The following is a 20,527-nucleotide window of genomic DNA, read 5'->3' as shown; positions in this document are numbered from 1 at the left end:
TGTGAGTTTATCAGAAATTTATTATCCAACATCTTGTTTAGTAGTGCATAATACTGTTGAAATTGCTACTCATTTAAGGAACTATGAAAATAACAATCTTCTAAGAGATTGTGTAGTTCCTATGAAATCTAAATTTTTGAAATATTAGAAAGAAATTCCTTTATTTTATGTATTTGCCTTTATTTTAGATTCTAGAGCAAAAATTGCAAGTTTCTGTAGAGTTCTCACAATTCTAGGTGATGCTCTTGGCTACTATTATTCTACTTATTATACTAATATTCATTCTAAGTTATTTGATGCTTATAGTAAATATGAACAAAGTATGATGGAGTCCACCTGCAACGATCTCCACTAGCACTCACAACAAGTAAGAAGACGACAATGTAGGGAAAAATATTTGGATGAGGTTCTTCATCACGATCATCTATGAGCGCCGGAATTCCAGCATCTGGAGGGGAGCTGAAAACCTTCATCAACAACGACATTATGAACCAAGAACAAGAAAATTTCAATATAATGCAATATAGCATGAGCATAAGACGAATTATCCAGTGCTTTCACTGCTAGCACAAGATTTGTTGACGGTCCCCATATCTATAGTTTCTTCGGAGGCTGCCTTCAATCTTACTGGAAGGATAATCAAAGAGAGCAGAACAAGTCTCATAAGTGAGATGATGGAAATACTAACCATAGTAAAAGACTGGGAACAAGCTGAAGCATGAATGTAACACACTACAAAGAACACTGAGCTTTAAGATTCATTCAAAAAATTGTATCTAGATGTTGATGAGAACTGTAATTTTGATTTCCTGAGCTAGATTGTACTCTTTTTTTCTTTGTACTCTTTTTTCTTAGCTAGAAAGGTTTTTAATGAGACAACCTATCAATAAAGCTCATTTTTAGAAGTAATTATGTGTCCCTATTATTTTCTTTTTCTTTATTTTTTCGAAAGCGACCCACAACCTTAAGGACTCACCTCTCTGGCTCTTTCCCTATTATTTTTTATTTCTTTTATTTTTCAAAAGCGACCCATCACCACTAACCTCTCATCTTAGCCTATAAATAGCCACCGTCCTAATTCCTAAACTTCCCAAGTTCCAGTGATCACATCGGCCGCCCATCTCTCTATTTCTATTTTTGAGCCAGAGGAAAGCACTTTCCCACTTCAACAAATCAATTTCATATTTTCATTCATGGATCAAGACGTCAAGAACTCACGTGCATGGTCCTTTGTGTTGCACCATTTTGAAAAGGTCTTTAGAGAAATTAACGGGGAACGAGTAAGATTTGCTAAGTGTAATATATATAGCAATGAAATAGGTGCCAAGTCTACACATGGAACAGGACACTTGACAAGGCATGTTAAATATTGCAAGCAAAATTCTAGGGTTTCTAATTGTCTAAGATTAGTTCCCGACAATATGTTCGTAAATTGACTGTGTACCTTGGAGTGTAGGGATTAATCACGAGACGAGACACACGATGTATACAGGTTCGGGCCTCTAATTGGAGTTATACCCTACGTCCTGTGGGGTAGTTGTTGTTATATATTGATGATCTCGAGTACAAGCAATGTGGCTAAGACTATTACTAGGAGTAGATCGGATCTAATCTAACATAGAACTAAAGTTGCTGAGTAGCTCCTCTGCTGGGGTCTTGATGCTTGACTCTCTTCTCCCTCCCCCCCCCCCAACCTTTCCGCCTTATATAGAGGTGAGGTACCGACTCCTATCCAGTCTGTTTAGGATACTAATCATTTCGAGTTGGATAACTAATCTAGACCTTCCTAGTATGTACTTCTTTGATTCCGGGTGTATCAGGTACTGCTGATTCAGTTCTATGATATCTAGAGCTGCCTAATATGTGTTGTACATACCATGTCTGTGTATGATATACATCTTATGCGCATATACTTCATAGTTAGATATTCGACACAGCCCCCTAACTCTACCCAGGAGGAGGGGTTTCCCTAAGCACCCACTCGAGTGCCACCAAGTTTAAGCTTGGTTAAGTAAAGTAGATCAGGCCTATAGTCGAAAGAATTGAGCATGGACGCATCCTTCCTTGAGTATCGAGTGGAAGCTCAGTTGGGTCGAGCACCCTGTGGCTAACCATACTCGAGACTTGAAGAAAAAAATTAAAGAACTCAATTGATGGACATTCGACTCCGAGTAGAGTTAAAAAAGCCTTTTGAAATTTGAAATAATGGGTATAGGCAAATTTAATGCGGGCAGAAGGGCATCCAAAGATTCGCACGTCGTCATCATTCCTCTTTTCGCGCTGGTTGAAGCGTTGTAAAGATGGGAGTGGTCGAAGAGATGGTAAATTTTTTATTGTTTACCCGTATGACCCGGACTTGTAGTGGCCATTCCTCGCCATTGCCACCAGTCTTCCTGCACAAGCCCCTCGACTTTCTCCGCCCCAGCATGCACCACTGCCAAAAGAAATTTAAATCCATGGATCCCAGTTCTTCTCCTAAGATCTCGACTTCCTCTTCGCCGAAGAAGTTGTCAGATGCAACAGCCGTCGGTACCTCACCTGATCAGTACGGTGAAGCGTGATTCATGATCGAGGCCTGGACACCCTCAGCAATGCAAGAGTCTCGGCTGGCGGAACTTGAAGCAGAAGGAGTGGTGTCACCGCGCAGCCTAATTAAATGGAGGATGGCATCTGGTGAGAGATTCCCTTCCTGCAAGATCGAGCACGAGTTTGTAGTTTTCGAATCATTCTTCCATTGCAGATTCAACATCCCTCCTCCAAATTTGTTCTCAATGTGTTGGATCAATATCAAATTGAGCTTCACCACCTGAACCACAACTCCGTCACGATGCTGAGTATTTTCGTCCATCTGTGTGAGGCTTTCCTTGGCATCGAGCCAAGTTTAAATCTTTTTCAGTATTTTTATAAACTGAAGAGGATTATAGAGAATAAATGTGTTGGGGGTGTTGTTTCCAATTGAGGAATGGAATGAAGAATTCTTATATCTTGGTTCCCCTAATCTCCTCCTGGTCGAAGGATTGGAAAAAACTTTGGTTTTATGTTTCCAATCCTGACCCAATTGGTTTTCCTTTAGTTTATAGAGGACTTTTCCCTGTCCAAAATCTATCTTGGACATAAGAGCACCGAGAGTCCGACCACACCACCTATTACACCAACAAAATTGGCATGCTAAGGCAATTTGGCGTAACTGGGTGGCATGTGGCCAAAGATTTTATTAGCAAGAGATTGAGGCCCTTGAAGGCGCGGACGCGCTTAGCTTGGGAATACAGTGGGGATGAGGATACCTCCAGGGACGCGGCCGGATGTAAGGCTTAGTCAGCACTTTGCTCTTTTCTTTTTTCTATGACCTTCGAGCTTTGTCGAATAACCTTTCTTCTCTTTTTCAGCCCTGCTTGCACAGGATGTAACTGCCCGGTTGAACAAGATCTTCTCTTCTGAAGCACCGAAATATGGCATTTTGCCTTATTCCTTCACGAATCTTCGACAAGATGTAAGGATTTTTCTAATGGAAAAGTAGGATTGATCATTGTCTATTTGATCTGACATGTCTGTGTGATTGCAGGCTCCAGTCTTCCGCCAAGAGCACATCCTTTCGAGTGAGCTCTTTGATCTCGATGGCACTTCTTCTGTTGATGCTGTAGATAAGGGGAAAAGATCAGCCAATGAGGAGGCCGAGGGGTCTCTTCGATCAAAAAGATCGTCCTCGTCTTCTCATCAGCTGCATGACCTGAGCTCTCTCAAGCGTAAGCAAAGGAGCCCACGGGTACTGAAATCAAAGTTCTCATTATCTTCTTATTAATTTTCCTTTCAAATTATCAAGTGGATACTTGAATGGGTTTAATTTGGATGGGTGGCCTTTTGTTAGGGGACGGCGAGCGTACCCCCCCTAATCACCTCCTCGAGCAACCGTCACACTCGACGATTCGGCCAAAAAGGTAACTCTTCTCGAGTTATCAATTTTCTCTCGGTCATTGTACTAATGATGAATTGGCGTGGGTGGCTTTTTTAAGGGACGTCTGACGCATCCTCACAATCACCAACTCGAGAGAACATCGTGCCCCATGACTCAACCAAAGAGGTAATTTCAATAGAATCATCGCTCTTTAGTTGGTCATACTTTTACTCGATAAACTTAAGATAATGAATTTTTATCATCTGGTTCTTTGCAGGCTATAGATGCCTTGGCTTTGCCTGGCCCACGTGTAACTCCTCCACCGGCTCCACCTGCCGGTCCAAGAACGAAGAAGGTGACCACCAAAAGGCCAAAGTCAAGCATCATTTTGCACTTCCCAATTTCGAAGAGGTTTGACCTGGATCCTAATCTCGACTGGCAGTTTTTTCTTTTCCTCTTCCCTTATTCTGTTGATTGCAGACAATCGACAGAGGCAAAAACCCAGGCTGCCAACATCTCGACTAGTCTTCAGGGACTGACTTCCCCGGTTGACTTAACCTCGGCTCCAATTCCTCATATTAAAGATCCTGCCTCGAGCATGCCCAAAGAAGACCCACAGCTCAAGGGAAATGAAACCTCAATATTGATCCCAACCAATGACCCATGGGCAACGATAAATGTTCTTCTCCAAGTCACAGGTGCTCAGGTAGCTGCCGTCGAGGCCAACCACCAAAAGTAGCTTGAAGCCAAGAGAGAGAAAATCAAATGCAAGTCTGTCCCCGATCACAAGTGTGTGATTCAATTATTGGACGACTAACAAAAGTTATTTTCCGGTTTGCCTTCTTCAGGCCTTGAGTCCTCCTGTAACAGCAAGGAAAAACTTCTTTCTGACGTTGTGAAGAATCGATGATGACGCCAAGTATCAAGAGAAACTTAGGAATCAAGTGAAGACCACGCGAGTAGAAAGGAAGGCCATGATAACTGAATGGGATGCTACCATCGCTCAACGGGATGCTGTGGTTCTTGCTCTTCAAGAGTTGAAGGAACAAACACTCGACCTCATGTCCCAATTAGCCTCTGCTAGTGCCGCCACATTGCTCGGTATCCTCAAGATTACAATCCCGCACTCGATATCTCATTGGTGACAGTCAGGTTCAACTGTACTAGCGAGGAGGCTGCAAAGCTTGTTGAAAGCGTTCAACTGGTGGTCCCAGCCTTCGTCGAGTCGTTAAGGCTTAGCCTAATGATGATAGTGAGGGGAGTCCCTCACACTGATGATCCATTCGACTCTGACACTTTTAAAACATATTTTATGATCTGAGAATGCCTGCAACAATACTATATTTTGCCAGTCTATTATGCTTTTGTCTGCTATTCCCTTGTCGATGAAATAGGATTAGCATAAGTAGATGCAATAACTGATAGATACGTGTTGTCATCATTCTCAAGACCATACAATTACGCATCTGTCAACACCTGAAATCTTAACTAGATAAGCCATTAGATGCGCGGCCCTCCAATACTCGAGAAGACTGTAATAATGAGGAAAAGACTAATACAGAGCTAGAAAAAGAAAAAGCATATCAATTTTTCTGCGAACTTTTATCAATTTGTGCATTCAATCAGCACACAAATATGAACTCGATAGAGAGCACACGCGAGGCAGACTAGGACTTCATAACCCTTTTGGTCGTTAGGCGTGAGATGTCTGACAATCTCTATGTCGTTATGCCTCATAAGGTATAGTTATCCGTCATCGACTTAACACATGCCTCCGTTGGTTCTATTCAATATGATCGACGCAGAGCCAGATAAAATTTTACAAAAACATATAAAATAAATATGGTATTGTGATGTAGCCCCCGACTCTATGGTCGAGGAAAAAATTACTTGATCGGAGAATACAAAAGGACATACCTGTACCATTGATCAAAGAGTAGTGTTGTAGCTCTCGACTATGTACTCGATGACGGAGTCGGACGAAGAGTAAAGCTTGTTCTCAACTGAATACTCGATAGTGCAAGCCCCCGAGCGTTATGGTTTTAACTGCAATGTGGTTACCAAGTAAACTCGAACCTCTAGGTAGGTGGGCATTAAAAAACTCCACTCCCATCTGTGCTCGTTTCACCGCAACCTTGATTTGACGCGTCGTAATGGCCGCACATTCCTCTTTGCAGAGACTAGACAAGCCATAACACCATCATGACGTCTCAACTTTCGTCGAATGCGCTACGCGCATGAGGTGACGCCATCATTTTGGATCTTGATGGCTACGTTTACACAGTACGACCCGTTTCCCTGCTACAAATAGAGGGGACTCGAAGCCGTTTGTCCATCGTCTCCTTTGTTTCCTTTGCGCATTGCCTCCTAGGACTCATAGAGCTTGAAGCCATGGCCTCCACTCCCTCTCCGCCTCTTGAGCCAATCCCAGAAGTCCTCTCCCCTAGGCCTCTCGTCATGGTACTTCTTCGAAGGGAACCGCGAAGTCTACTGGAGATGCTGCGTGATAGCCTTTGTGGTTTTGTTACAGGGAGCTCATCTGTTAGTGGCGAAAATCGTAGAGCCACATTGGTCAAAGGGTGTAGGCGCGCTCGCATCTTCGACTTCCCGGACTGGCGAAGACAAAGGAGTCCTTCGACTGAAGAGCAAAGCCCTGGTCTGCAGTCTGCATCGTTCGTAGCGGGCGAAGACGCAAGCTGACCCTTGCAGGGGGACGAAGTCTATCCGACGGGCATCCGAGCGAAGGAGGCTTCGACGCCCTTCGGAGAGATGAATCACCTCGACACAGTGGGCCCGATTTCGGTCGCCCAGGGTACTGATGTAATTATGCGATTATGCTTATTTGTTCTATAATGCCCCCGGATATTCTGGGAATGTAGCAGATAAGGGGGTAGGATTAGTAAAGAACACCTGTGGTTGCCGGGTACAGGCTATAAATAGAGCCACAGTGCAACCGGAAGGGATATCAAAAAACTGTTCCGCCTCCAACACGTGTCGCTCTGAGTGCCCTTCGATATCTCCGTATCCAAAGGCTCTCCTTGTCTGGGAACCCAGTCCCAACACTAACCAAATTGAATGTAATTGACTTACCTGTAACCTACTATTTCCATGAATAAAACTTTTGGAGTTTGTAGATGTTCCATGAGTGCTCGAGTATCTCACCATTTGGAATAGATAGCCGTACTGATCCAGGTCGAGTGACTTCGACTACTATGTAAGGTAATTCCCACTTAGGCGATAACTTGTGGTTCTGGATCTGTTTTTGCACCTTTCATAGGACAAGGTCCCCAGCAGCGAGTTTCCTGGGCTGGACTTTCTGGCTTTGATATATACGCAATGCTTGCTGATACTTAGCTGCTCGAATAGATGCTCGATCTCGATACTCCTCGAGTAAATTTATGTCGTCTACTCGTAATTGCTCCTGCCTTTCTTCGGGGTAATTTTCCACTTGAGGTGATCCGAACTGCAACTCAGCCGGGAGCACCGCTTCCGCTCCATAAACCAAGAAGAACGGAGTTTCATCGATGGCCCTATTAGTCAAAGTACGAACAGTCCATAGTACCGAGGGAAGTTCTTTTACCTAGCGTTTCAAGTAGGTTTTTAGCCTGTCAAAGACCCGAGTTTTGATGCTCTGTAAAACTATACCATTAGCACACTCAACTTGACCATTACTCTGCGGGCGAGCTACTGAGGCGAAACAAGTTTTGATACCAAATTCTTCGCAAAACACAATAAAGGTCCCGCTTCGGAACTGGCTAATGTTATCCGTAATTATTCGATGTGAAATGACGAATTGAGTAATTATGCTCCTCATGAACTTTTGGCTGCTTCTGTGGTTATTTTTCCTACGGGTTCGGCCTCTATCCACTTGGTGAACGTGTCGATAGCTATGAATAGGAACTTGTAACCACCTTGGGCCCTTGGGAACGGTCTCAGGATATCCATGCCCCAGATGGAGAAAGGCCAAGAAAGAAGAATTGTTTATAAAGCTTGGGCTAGTCGAGTGGCCTGCCTTCCAAAAAATTGGTAGCTCTCATACTTTTTGACCAGCTCGGAAGCATCCTGGAGGGCAGTCGGCCAATAGAATCCCTGGCAAAAAAATTTTCTAACCAAGGTGCGAGAAGACGCATAATTACCATACATGCCACTATGGATATCGAGCAATATTTTACTGCCCTCTTCCTGAGTGATGCACTTCATCAAGATTCCGCTACTCCCCTTTCAGTAGAGCTTGCCGTTTACCAAAACGTAGAGCTTGGATTTACGAGCAATTTTCTCTGCAGACGCATCATCATCAGGGATGTCTCGACCCTCGAGATAGGCTTGGTATGGAGTCATCCAAGTCGGGTTGCGTTCGAGTAGTGCAGCATCCGTGTCTGTGGGGTCTGCCTCGCTGACCTGGCCAGACTACTGGTCGGGTTGGGCAGCATCCGTTCGCCGAACTATAGGGATAGATGGTTTAAGGAGTTTCTCAACGAAGACCCTTATGGGTACCGGTGCTCGAGAAGAAGCGAGTCTAGCAAGTTCATCCGCACCAGAGTTATCACTCCTTCTTATGTGCGCTACTTCTAGCCCTTCGAACTTCTGCTCGAGCTTTCATACCTCGAGTAAGTAAGCCGTCATGTTATCGTTTGAGCATTGGTACTCCTTTTGAACTTGGTTTACGACTAGCTGTGAGTCCCCTTTCACTTTAATTTCAAGAGATGTAGCTATGTAGAGCCCGTTTATCAGCCCTTCATATTCTGCAACATTGTTGGAAGCTTTAAAGTCTAATTGAACAACATACCTGAGTTAGTCCCCCGTTGGAGATTTGAGTACAATGCCAGCTCCCGAGCCCTGAAGCGTGAGCGATCCATCAAAAAAGAGCATCCAGTGATCTTCAACCATGTTTGGCCTTGTTTCTTCAATGCTTGTCTATTCAGCGATGAAATCTGCTAACACTCCAGATTTCATGCTTGTGCATGGTATGTAGCTTACATCGAACTCATTTAGCTCTACCGCCCATTATGCGATTCGTCCAGTAGCTTCCCGATTGCGTATTACATCCTTTAGCGGGTACGTCATCATGACGATGATCCTATGCACTTGAAAGTGACACCGTAATTTCGGGGAAGACATCAAGACTGCATATATCAGGTTCTGTACTTGCGGGTATCGTAGCTTAGCATCGTGTAGAACCTCGCTCATGTAGTAAACAGGTTTCTGGACCTTGGCCTTTTTCTCGGGACATTCTCATTCGACCACAAGTACCATGCTTACAACTTGTGAGGTAGCTGCAATATACAAAAAGAGCTCCTTTTTTCGTTAGGCGGTGTAAGGATTAATGGAGACGATAAGAACCTTTTTAAGTCCTGAAAGGTGCACTCCGCTTCTTCTGTCCACTCGAACTGATCTTATTTCTTCAACAGCTTGAAGAAAGGCATCCCTTGCTCTCCCATCCTGGAAATGAATCAACTAAGAGCAGCAATGCAACATGTTAGTTTCTGGACCTCCTTCAGTGTTCGAGGTGACCGCATCTGGTCGAGAGACTCATTTTGCGCAGGTTGGCCTCAATGCCGTGACTTGACACTAGGAAGCTAAGAAGCTTGCCGGACGACACACCAAACGTGCATTTTTCGGGGCTGAGCATCATGCGATACTTCCTGAGGTTGTTGAATGTTTCCTTGAGATCGTCAACCAATACGTTTTTGATTTTTGATCTGACTACAACATCATCTATGTATTCTTCTACATTGCGCCCAATTTGGGGTTGTTAGACAGTTTTGAATACACTTTTGATACGTAGCACTAGTGGTTTTTAACCGAAAGGCATCTTTACATAGCAAAATACACCGAATGGAGTAATAAAAGCTGTTTTCTCCTCATTCTCTAATCCCATGCTAATTTGGCGATACCCTAAATAGGCATCTAGAAAACATAGCAATGCACAGCCTACTGTAGAGTCGACGATTTGGTCGATGCGCAGGAGAGGAAAAGGATCCTTGGGACAAGCCTTGTTGAGGTTGGTGAAGTTGGCGCACATTCTCCATTTGCCATTTGCTTTCTTGACGAGGACGAGATTTGCGAGCCATGTAGGATGACGCACTTCTCGAATAAAGCTAGCCTTTAGGAGATTATCGACCTCCTCCTGGATGGTCTGCTTCCTATCTTTTGCAAATCTTCGCTGCTTTTGCGCCAAAGGTTTGGCGTCGGGTTTAATAGCTAGTCGATGCTCGATCACCTCCCTAGGGACCCAGGCATATCAGACAATTGCCATGCGAACATGTCTTGGTTTGCCTGGAGGAAAGTGATGAGCTCGAGTTCCTATTTGGGATCAAGATTGGTCCCAACCTTAACCGTCTTGAATGGTTTAGAAAGTTTGAGGGGCACTGCCTTAACGCAACCATCAATCTTTTTGTTGCTGGCGCCGTCGTTGGTCTTGCCTTTGGCATCGTCAGATTTAGAAGTGCCAGCAAGACTTACAATCCTTGAATCTTTAGCCTCGATGACACCTTGGTGCCTTTGACGCTTATAATTTGCATCCTTAGGAGTGGTGGCTGCTCGACTGAAGTGTTCGACCATATCCAGGCTTTGCTTGTCGCATTTGACTACCGTGCGCTGATCTCCTTTAACCATAATGGCCCCATTGGGTCCTGAGATCTTGAGTGTTTGGTAGACATAGTGAACATAGCCATAAACTTGCCCAGGATTGGACAGCCTAGGATCACATTGTACACCGTCTCGAAGTTCGCGACATCGAAGGTCAGCTTTTCTGTACGGAAGTTGTCGGGCGTGCCAAATGTGACCGGAAGCTCGATCTGGCCGAGAGGCATGGTCGATGAGTCGGGAGTTATGCCGTGGAAAGGCTCAACTCCTATCCTAAGCTTTGATATCTAAATTCCCATCTTGTCTAAGGTTTTGGAGAAGATGAGGTTGAGTGAACTACCACCATCGATCAGAGTTCTGGAAACTTTGATGTTGAATATGGTTGGCTGAACCACGACCGGGTATCAACCAGTATATGGTACCGTGGCCAGATGGTTGGTTTGATCAAAGGTGATCAGTTGTTCCGACAACTTGAGATACCAAGTGGGCCCAGTTAGGGCTAGGTTGACTTCTCGTTCGACTGCCTTGTACTGCCTTTTGGATTCATATGTGACAGATCCTCCAAAGATGTGCGTCAAGCTGTGGTAAGCCTTGTGGAACTAGGGCTTGTCACCCTCAACGTTTGGCTTAGCCAGCTTATTACCACGCTCAGCATTTGCCTTGATCTTTTCATCAAGTTTCTTCTTGAACACATAGCACTTGTCGAAGTCGTGCTGGTTGCTCCGATGGATGGGACACCACTTTTCGCCACCTCGACTGAGGCCTTTGTTGCCCCCAATGTTGCACGATTTGCTCCTATCGACTGTGGCTATAGTCGTATCGGGATCCTTGCGCTTGTCACTGGGTTTGTTCTTCTTTCCTCCGCTCTTCGAGGACTCGGGTTTGTCCTTGCCAGATTGAAGGGTTTTAGCGCGCACCTGAGGTTCCGCTCATTTTGCACACTTGTCGGCCAACTCAAAAAGCTCTTTGACCGTACGGATCTTTCAAGTAGCCATCTTTCCACGCAGATCCATGTTCTGAATACCTCATTTGAAGGTGATGATTACCGACTCATCAGAGATATCCGGGATCATGTTACGCTTGTCGCTAAACCGGTGGATGAAATCTTGAAGGGATTCATTGTCGCCTTGGTGCAGCTGGTGGAGGTTGTTCTCCGTTCCTGGTGCTTGAATGTGCCTTGAAAATTGGCTATGAACTAAGCCTTAAGTTCTGCCCACAAAGGAATCGAGTTGGACGGCAAGTTTAGCAACCAGGACCTTGCAAGTCCATCAAGGGCGGTTAACAGGTAGTTGGCAATTACTGCGTTGTCACCATTGGCTGCTCGAATGACAGTGATGTAGATCTTTAACCACTCATTGGGATTGATCTTCCCATCATACTTCTGGATTGGGCCCACTTTGAACTTCTCAGGCCACCGAATTGACCAAAGTTCGCGTACAAAAGCCTCGCAGCCCCCGTCGAACTCTTTAGGAGGAGAGGGGGACTATCACACCTGTCTCTTTGATCAGGGGAGTCATGTCGACCATCTCGTCCTGTAGATATGTGGTCGTAGTAGCGGCGATCGTCTTCACGGCGTTCCTCATGGCAGTTTGGATTGTCGTACGTAGATCATGCCTGTTGTGAGGAATACAGTTCCTCAGGTCTTCCTGATTTCTACACCTATGGATAGGGCAAGTAAAGTTTGGCCCACAGTGTCGTGTTCAGACTTGACCACATGAACTTCCCATCTGAGATTCCTTACTCGAGAGTGTTCCCGCCTCGTGGCTCCTCGAGCCGGGATAGTACCGACTGGTGGCCTAAAGTTGTAGGGATTGTTTGCTCAAGCAACTTGGATCTAAGCTACATCGAGTAGGATCTTGACTTGATTGGCTATAGGAGTTAGTGGATTCGCCGGATCCAATTCTGGAAGCGATCTCAGAATCAGATGAGCTCCTTGCACGTTAGCGTCCGGAGTACTGAATACGTCGTTACCAAGGCTCGGTTGCGGTCGAGCCGATGAAGCCTCATGATGAATGTTCAGAGGGAGCTTCTCCCTTGAGCCGTGGGCTATCACGGGCGGAGGCACACCCACCGAAAGTCATTGGGAAAGGCCAGGAGGCATCTTCCTTCGTGTGGTCCGCTGGTGGAGGGTCGTGTCGGGTGCATATAAGGCTCCAACTGCGGATTTTGGGTGGTAACTCGGCGCCGATACCATCGGTAGCAACGGCTGTTGCTAGGTCTTCAAGAATTTTGGCGCCGTTGTTGACCGTGGCATTTGGATCTACCGCCATTGGGTCAGCCGGTGGGGTGTCGTCACCTCTGGCCATAAACACAAATCAATCTATTCGGCTACTCTGGCTAGTGTTGAAGTCACCGTCGCCACCCTCGTTGCTATCGGTGTCCATGCACTGGAGAACATTAGGCTCCGCGGGATCCCACTTGAGATGTCACACCTCGTGGTACGCATCCAATGGTCTGGACTCGAGGGTACCGATGTGGATCAGTCCACCTTGATCATCCCAACGAAAAACCATAGTTCCGAAGATGATCTTAGAGTCAACGGGAGGGGACTCGAAGATGTCTGCCGTCAACTTGAAGTGGTCATAGAAACCGGTGTCGGAGAATCCGACGCAAAAGTGAGCCCCATGCATGATTAATCCTATAAAACAAAAGAAGACCCCTACCTGGCGTGCACCAACTGTCGAATATTAGTTTCCGACAATATATTCGTAAATTGACTGGGTACATTCGAGTGCAAAGATTAATCACGAGATAAGACACACGATGTATACAGGTTCGGGCCTCCGATTGGAGTAATACCCTACGTCATGTGGGGAAGTTGTTGTATATTGATGATCTCGAGTACATGCGACATGGCTAAGACTATTACTAGGCGTAGATCGAATCTAATCTAACCTAGAGCTAAAGTTACCAAGTAGCTCCTCTGTTGGGATCTTAATGCTTGCCTCTCTTCTCCCTCCCTCTAGCCTTTTCGTATTATATAGGGGTGAGATACCGACTCCTATCCAGTCGTAGTCAATAGGGAGTTTGTCTTCCTTGACGTCCAAGTAGATAGATATGTTTCGGATACTGATCGTTCAGAGTTGAGTAACTAATTTAGACCTTCCTAGTATGTACTTCCTTGATTCCAGGTGTATCAAGTATTGCTGATTTGATTTCATGATATCTGGAGCTGCTTAATATGTGTTGTACATACCCTATCTGTGTATGATATACTCCTTATGCATATATACTCCATATTAGATATTCGACACTAATGAAATCATATAATTTTCGAAGCATATATTGTACTCTTTTTTCGTTCTAATAGAAAGGTTTTTAATGAGACAACCAATCAATAAAACACATTTTTTTATATCTATTTTCAATATCTACTTTTTAAAATTTTGTAGCTATTATTTTTATTATTTTTCTATTTTTATCTCCTTTATGCCCCTATGTGACACTACCCTGTACCCGTGGCTCAGCTCAACTCCACTTGTTACCCCTCCATCGTGCTCGTACTTAGCTTTCTGCCTCCACCCATGACTCCTTCATCGTGCCCTGGCCCGCCGAGCCCCACCGTGCCTCCGAGCCGCACCATGCCAGCCAACCTCACCGTGCTTCCAAACTAACCGTATCACCAAACCATAATCATACCCCAACAAATTCAATATAATACGATAACTAACGAATAATACCATAGATCAACACGGCACGACCCATAACACTAACTAGACCTATCAGGACAGCATTACTAGGCGTCAACCTCCGAGGTCCAACCTAGTGCTTACTCGCCTCCTCCCGATCCCTAATTCCCCATCTTCTCTCTCTGCTCGCTCCCGTGCCACCTCCCGCCGCTTTGCTGCCCCACGCCGCAAGCCAGCCACCACCGTCGGCCTCTACATCGGGCCGATCCGCCGATCCGCTGCTTGCTCCCCCTCCCTATCTCCAGCCCCACCACTGCCTCACCAGCAGTTGGATCCGCCGTTGCTTCACCGCCCCGCTGCCCCGCTCGTCGTCTCCGGCCCCATCGTCGGCCCGTCACCGCCGCCTCGGGTCCGTGCGCTGTCGCCTCCAGTGCTACCACCACCGCTTCGAACACCGCCATCCTGCCGCAACCACCGCATCCACTCCTGATTCTCACCCGCCGCCGCGTACTTCAGTGAGGAATATCTGTAATTGTACCCTACATCTGTGCTTGTAGTTTATTTTGGGCATCATATGATCTGTGCATAATTGGCTTGGCGCGGGCCTTTTTTATGCAATGCGTAGTCAGGTTGTTGGATCAGAAGGTGTGATTCTTAGCAGGGTTTGCTATAGCCGTTGGTTGATTTAGCTAAGGTTTAATGTTGGGGGGATTAGGGTTAAATTTGGGAAAAGACCATACTTTATAGATTCTTTTATTCTGCGGATTTTACTGGTTAACTCGGTATGATTCCTGTAAATGATATTGTTTGGTGAGGTTGCTATGGTTCTGCGATCTACAGCACATCAATTTCCTGACCTTAAACAAGGCTAAGCAGATTGGGTATGAGTGAGAATGCTGAAGTGCAGCTGCAATGGATTGATAATACTTGATCATATTTAGACTGATTGCTATCCTTGTCAATAGGTGCAATCTTTGCAACATTTGACATTAGCAAAAGCATGCCAATAGGACTCTTTCCCTTTCCAGTTGGAGACCTGTTGAAAGCTTGCAACAAGGACAAAAGAATTCTGCCCAAAATTCAATGGACATTGCATGCATAATTTTGATGTTATACACCAACTTAGAGGGGCTTAATAGATTAGGACTGTTACCAATGTTTCATAATGGTCTGCATATGATGTTCTATAATAGATTAGGGGTTGCATGTGCAGATTCGATTCTGATAATAGTCTTAGATAAATGTTCCTATGTGACTTTTCCTGTAGCCACAAGAGCTGGGCACTAGAATGCTCTGTTTTGTTGCGTTCGTCATCCAAGGATCCTGCACTATAGCCCTTGATTTTGTATACAGCATAGAACAATGTATATCATAACCAATTTGATGACATTAATACTTATCATAACCCCTACCTTTAATTCTGCAACCCCTTTCATCCTATTTTCCATATGCACTAATATTCATCTCTCTTACAGGAAGAGAAACAAACCTTACTAAGATATGTCTTGGAAACCATTGGACGTCCCTTGGCCACAGTGGTAAAACGAAGTCCCTTCCGCAAAAGATAAACACACCAGGTAACTACTCAAACATCTAATACAATTGCCACTGGATCATGTTCATGTTGCCTTAGTTGTGGTACTGTTGCTGTGATCAAGTGAAACTTGTCATACAATTGTTACGCTGTCAGGATCAACTAGGATATTGCTCTTATTTGAACTAATTTTTAAACAGTATGCTTCATTGTTTCATTTACTCCAGTATATTATGGCCAATAGATAGTGCATTCTAATTTGATGTTGCTGTAATCAGTTGCCACCTGATCATGCGAAGTGGTGGACAAACTAAAGAACATCCTGTTTGATTAGTTCAGAAAACAAATTTGCTGTGGAGTTTAATTAGCATAGGCACCACACTAACGAACACCTATGGACTATGGTGGTTAGCACCAGTTAAAGTTCAATATTACAGGTTTCTTTTTGGAAACAAATGATCCGTGAGTTTTGTACTATTGATTGAAGACATCTGACATCTTTTTACAGGAAGTTCTTAGCATGCATGGACAATAAAGCAACTAAATCTGGCTGAATTCCTGGAACTGAATTTGCTTCACTGACATTTGTTGTTTCTGATCTGTAATTGAAGGATCAACCCAGAGTCTTTGTCTTTGCTTTCTCTCTCTACATTGCAGGAAATATGTGATGACATGATAATAAGGGTACTATGAGATGTTTTAAGAGAAGTTTGAATTTGCATATGACAAAATGAAGAACAAAGATCATAGTTATCTGTTTTTAAGTCTTAAACAATGAACAAAGTTGAAGAGTGCATGGTCTCACTGCTTCTGTAGTTTAAGCTTCTAGATAGAGTGCAAGCGTATATATCAAGTTGCAACTTATGTCTGCTAGCTCAACAGTTGAGTGAAGCTTCACTTCTGAAAGTTCATTCAGATCTGATCAGAAAAAGCTAGGATCTCTCTGTGCTCTATTCATGATTGCAATAGATATTTGAACAAGTTTGCAAATAGCACATTTATATGTATATATTAAATGATTGCAAATAAATATTTGAACAATTATTAACATTCTAGGATAGCACAACATAAGTTGGAATGTGTTAAACGGGGGTCATACAGAGCGTCAATTTGCGCGCCATATTTCTAGTATCCCATTAAAGCGGTTGCTGAGCCTGCCTAATTGGCGACTTTTAAAAGCTATATATTGGTTTTGTGGCTCTTCAAAATAAAGACATTCACCTGTATTCCTGTAAGGATATTTCCACTTATGCAGGCATTTATATGAGGCCAACAGGATGAGCGAATTGTTAGTGTTTAAAACTTCAAATGTGTATTTAAGTTGACATGGGTTTGCATTCAGAAGGACATAGTGTTATTCTTAGGTTAGTGTTTAATACAATCTGGATCATAATTAGCTCTATTTTGAGGTGACAATAAGTCATGTGCCTCAACTAGGTAAATACTTGAAATATAGTGGCTTAAATCATATGATCATGTGGTTTTGGCACTTGCAGTCTTTGATTGTTAATTGGGGTACATTTATTAAATTAGGTGGTGGTTCAACAGAAGGTCATGCTAGAGTGAATATAAGTTGTTAGTCATAACTCATAGGTCGTAGCCCTAGGCGTATTACATATGAAGATCAGCAGATGTGGACCTAGTCATGGTGCGTGTGACTGATCTAGCATTATAGTCAGGCCATTTGTATCATTGCGCACTCATCCCATTGAAAAGGCTAATTTGCTAATGTCACGGTGAATCCGTGAATGTTTTTGTTATTGTATAGAGGGACATTTCTGTTGTAATCAATTTTTTGGGTGGCAATTCTTTTAGATTCCAAAACAAAATATTGTATTTTGCTCAGAGCTTCATATTATTAGATTCCAAAAGAAAAAAGAAACACAAATAACATGATTGCAGTTACATGCTTTGAGTGCTATAGATGTTTAGTCAATTAGTTGGTATTCCTATTTTATTGAATGAGGACTGATACCGGATGGAGTCACTAAGCTCAGTACAGGTCTTGCACTTAAGGGCTTAGCAAAATTGTTGTTTTTCTCTTGTATAAATATCATCATTTCTGGTGTTAGAGTGTTAGTTGATTCCACCCCTCTTACACTGTGTACATTTGGTCACTTTGACTAACTATATGAAATCAAGTGGGCAATTATTGATCCAATATATGCAAACTTATGATCCTAATTGGAACACCAGTTGCGACTTGCGTTGAATGAACTTGAAAGTTGTGTTTTTTATAGCAATAAATATGGATGATGACTTAAAAAACAGAGATGAGCTTTTCCACGGTTGAAGCTGGTTAACATAAATGTCTTTTTTTTTTTTTGCCTGCTTGTAGAATACCAATGTATTCTCATAGAAAACAGTGGTCATTATATGATTATAGAATCTTGACTAAGTGCTGAATGCAGATAGAGATTTCTACATATGTGCAGTACATGTTATTGAATTTGTTCCATATTTTTCAGTGATCCCTGAACAGTTTATTCAAGATGACAAATGAAGAGAACTTGTTCAAGATGGCAAATGCAGATGCAGATACTGATACACTGCACAAGGAATGGGATGATGCTCTCTGCCCAATTTGCATGGACCATCCCCATAATGCTGTCCTTCTGTTGTGCAGTTCCCATGACAAAGGATGCCGATCCTACATATGTGATACAAGCTATAGGCATTCAAATTGCCTAGACAGGTTCAAGAAAATGAAAGTGAATCATGAGGACAGTTCTTCACAGCCAAGCTCCTCTATGCCTGTGGATACAAGAAACCAAAATGCTGGCCAGAGATCTCGTTTTGGTCTCATTAGAGAGAGCCCCAGGCTACTCATAGACATATCTGAACCTGATGAAGATTTCAATCATCAAGATGCCAGTCATAGGCCTGCAGCCATATCTGGAGAGCAGGAAGAAAATAACTATAATGAGGACCCAGATTTGACATTGGAAGCTCGGGAGGGAGAGGGCAGTGGTCCTGTGGAGTCAAGTGAAGTGTTAAACTCAAACGAATTGGTGTGCCCACTGTGCAGGGGTGCTATCAGTGGCTGGAAGATCATCAAAGAAGCCAGACAGTACTTGGATGAGAAATCAAGAGCTTGCTCACGGGAAGCCTGCACATTTTCTGGAAACTATAGGGAGCTCCGTAGACATGCCAGAAGGGTCCACCCCACAACAAGGCCAGCTGATGTGGACCCATCAAGGCGCCGTGCGTGGCACCGCCTGGAGCATCAGCACGAGTATGGTGACATAGTGAGCGCAATCAGGTCCTCTATGCCTGGGGCAGTTGTGCTTGGTGATTATGCTATTGAAGGTGGTGAAATATTTTCACATGACCGGGAAGGCAGTGGCCCAAGTGAACCTAGTGGATCTTTGTTGACAACATTCTTTCTATTTCATATGCTCAGCAGTAGTCCGATTAGATCAGGTGATGAGCCAAGAGGCACAGCAAGGGGCCTGAGAAGGCAGAGGCGTCGTTATCTGTGGGGAGAGAATTTGTTAGGTCTCCAATACGATGATGATGGTGACGAGGAAGAGGAGGACCCAGATGAAGAGGTTCAGAGACCAAGGAGTCGCCGGAGGTTCATAAGATCAAGGTCGGAGGAGCGGGCGTAGTACACAGTCAGCTATGGTAATTACATTCTTCACTGCTGTGAAGTTCTTTTACCATGAATTCATGATGACTCCTTGCATGATCTTTACCATGTCAGTGGAGATGTGGGAGATGTGCTTCATTGAATGGTTAAAATGCTGTGTGCGTCCCTGCAATCAAAGATCAAGGCAAGTGGGTGTCAAGTTAAAGTTTGGATGATCCAAATGCGATCGACACTATCCATGAGGCCTTCTTTAATGATGTGAAGCTCAGGAGAAATGCTCATTCTTAGGGCATGGCTCTCTCGGACGAAAAGTGACCTGGAAGCTCTGTTGGTGTTGGGAAATGACAGCTCCATCGCAGCAGGAGCAAGAGCAGATGCACCATGTGTATTATTTACTTTTCACTAGGCGTGTTACCTGCATTTGTTGTATATTCTTTCCGATACTACATTTGGTTGAATTCATGCTGCTACTGTTGCAGTTGATATCTTTGTTCAACAACTGAAGCGGGCAGAATCTCATGTTCTGCATGTGGTTAATATTATGTGTATTCTTGTTACCATCCAGAAACTTGGTGTGCGCGTGGTGTTGTAATTCAAATGGTTGCCATCATTGGCTTATAATTTTTCTCTTTCTTTTGACCAAAGGCTGATGATTTTTCTAATCAGTCCTGTAGATATTCTGCCTACATTATTTTTGTTCTGAAAACGTGCCGTCCCAGAATTCTGGGATACGATTTAAAACTAAAAGCACCAGTCATACTTGATATTATGAATGATAGACATGCCCCAGCTATACTTGTTGCTTGGCAACTTCCAGTAGTTATGGTTGGGGAACTTTCCAGTTATACCCCTAATCATTTCTAAAGGATCAGTACTCGATGACCACTTTGGACGAAACCAAGTAAGAAAATGACAAGAAATTCGATGGTCCAAGTGACGCACGACGCCGGTGCGTCTGCGCGTGCCTCACCTGCGGCAGCGGCGGCCGCTTCCCCGGCTCATGACTCCAGTCGATGGAGTCCAGGAGCGCCGCGGAGTCAGGGGATGCCACGGAGGCTAGCGATGAGTCCGACGATGGACCCGGGTGGAGGTTGCCAAGCATCGACATTGACGGCGATTGAGATGGAGTTGAAGGCGCCGAGACGACATAGCCACTCGCCGGCCTTGGATGCTGGGTGTGATTGGAACCTCGTGTCGGCTTGCCTCACCTCGCCGAGCTCACCTTGCCCATCAAAGCAAGCCAGCTTTGGTCGCTTGTTTGGTTGGCTTGTTGTCTCTTTCCTCTCCTCCTCCTC

The 20,527-nt window shown here is 44.3% G+C and overlaps 1 protein-coding gene across 3 annotated transcripts; it reads left to right on the top strand.

Moving 5' to 3' along the window:
* The first annotated feature begins 14,175 nt into the window (after positions 1 to 14,175).
* On the top strand, positions 14,176 to 19,876 carry LOC133923873 (uncharacterized). Of its 3 annotated transcripts, XM_062369153.1 has the most exons (4): positions 14,176 to 14,634; positions 15,582 to 15,683; positions 18,109 to 19,267; positions 19,347 to 19,876. In XM_062369153.1, the coding sequence occupies exon 3, from the start codon at positions 18,133 to 18,135 to the stop codon at positions 19,249 to 19,251; it is 1,119 nt and encodes a 372-aa protein (XP_062225137.1). In that variant the 5' UTR covers positions 14,176 to 14,634; positions 15,582 to 15,683; positions 18,109 to 18,132; the 3' UTR covers positions 19,252 to 19,267; positions 19,347 to 19,876. The 3 variants fall into 3 exon arrangements, with proteins under 3 accessions (XP_062225137.1, XP_062225138.1, XP_062225136.1); XM_062369154.1 differs by having other exon boundaries at positions 14,176 to 14,621; positions 18,109 to 19,876; XM_062369152.1 differs by having other exon boundaries at positions 18,109 to 19,876.
* The last annotated feature ends 651 nt before the right edge of the window (positions 19,877 to 20,527 follow it).

Source organism: Phragmites australis, chromosome 7 (genome assembly GCF_958298935.1).
Source record: "Phragmites australis chromosome 7, lpPhrAust1.1, whole genome shotgun sequence".
NCBI lineage: Eukaryota > Viridiplantae > Streptophyta > Magnoliopsida > Poales > Poaceae > Phragmites > Phragmites australis.
Note: the sequence above shows the minus strand (reverse complement) of the source record. Positions and strands in the feature narration are given on the sequence as shown.

Excerpts from the sequence above, each read along its gene's own strand:
- LOC133923873 (XM_062369154.1), top strand. The coding sequence starts at position 18,133 with ATGACAAATGAAGAGAACTTGTTCAAGATGGCAAATGCAGATGCAGAT.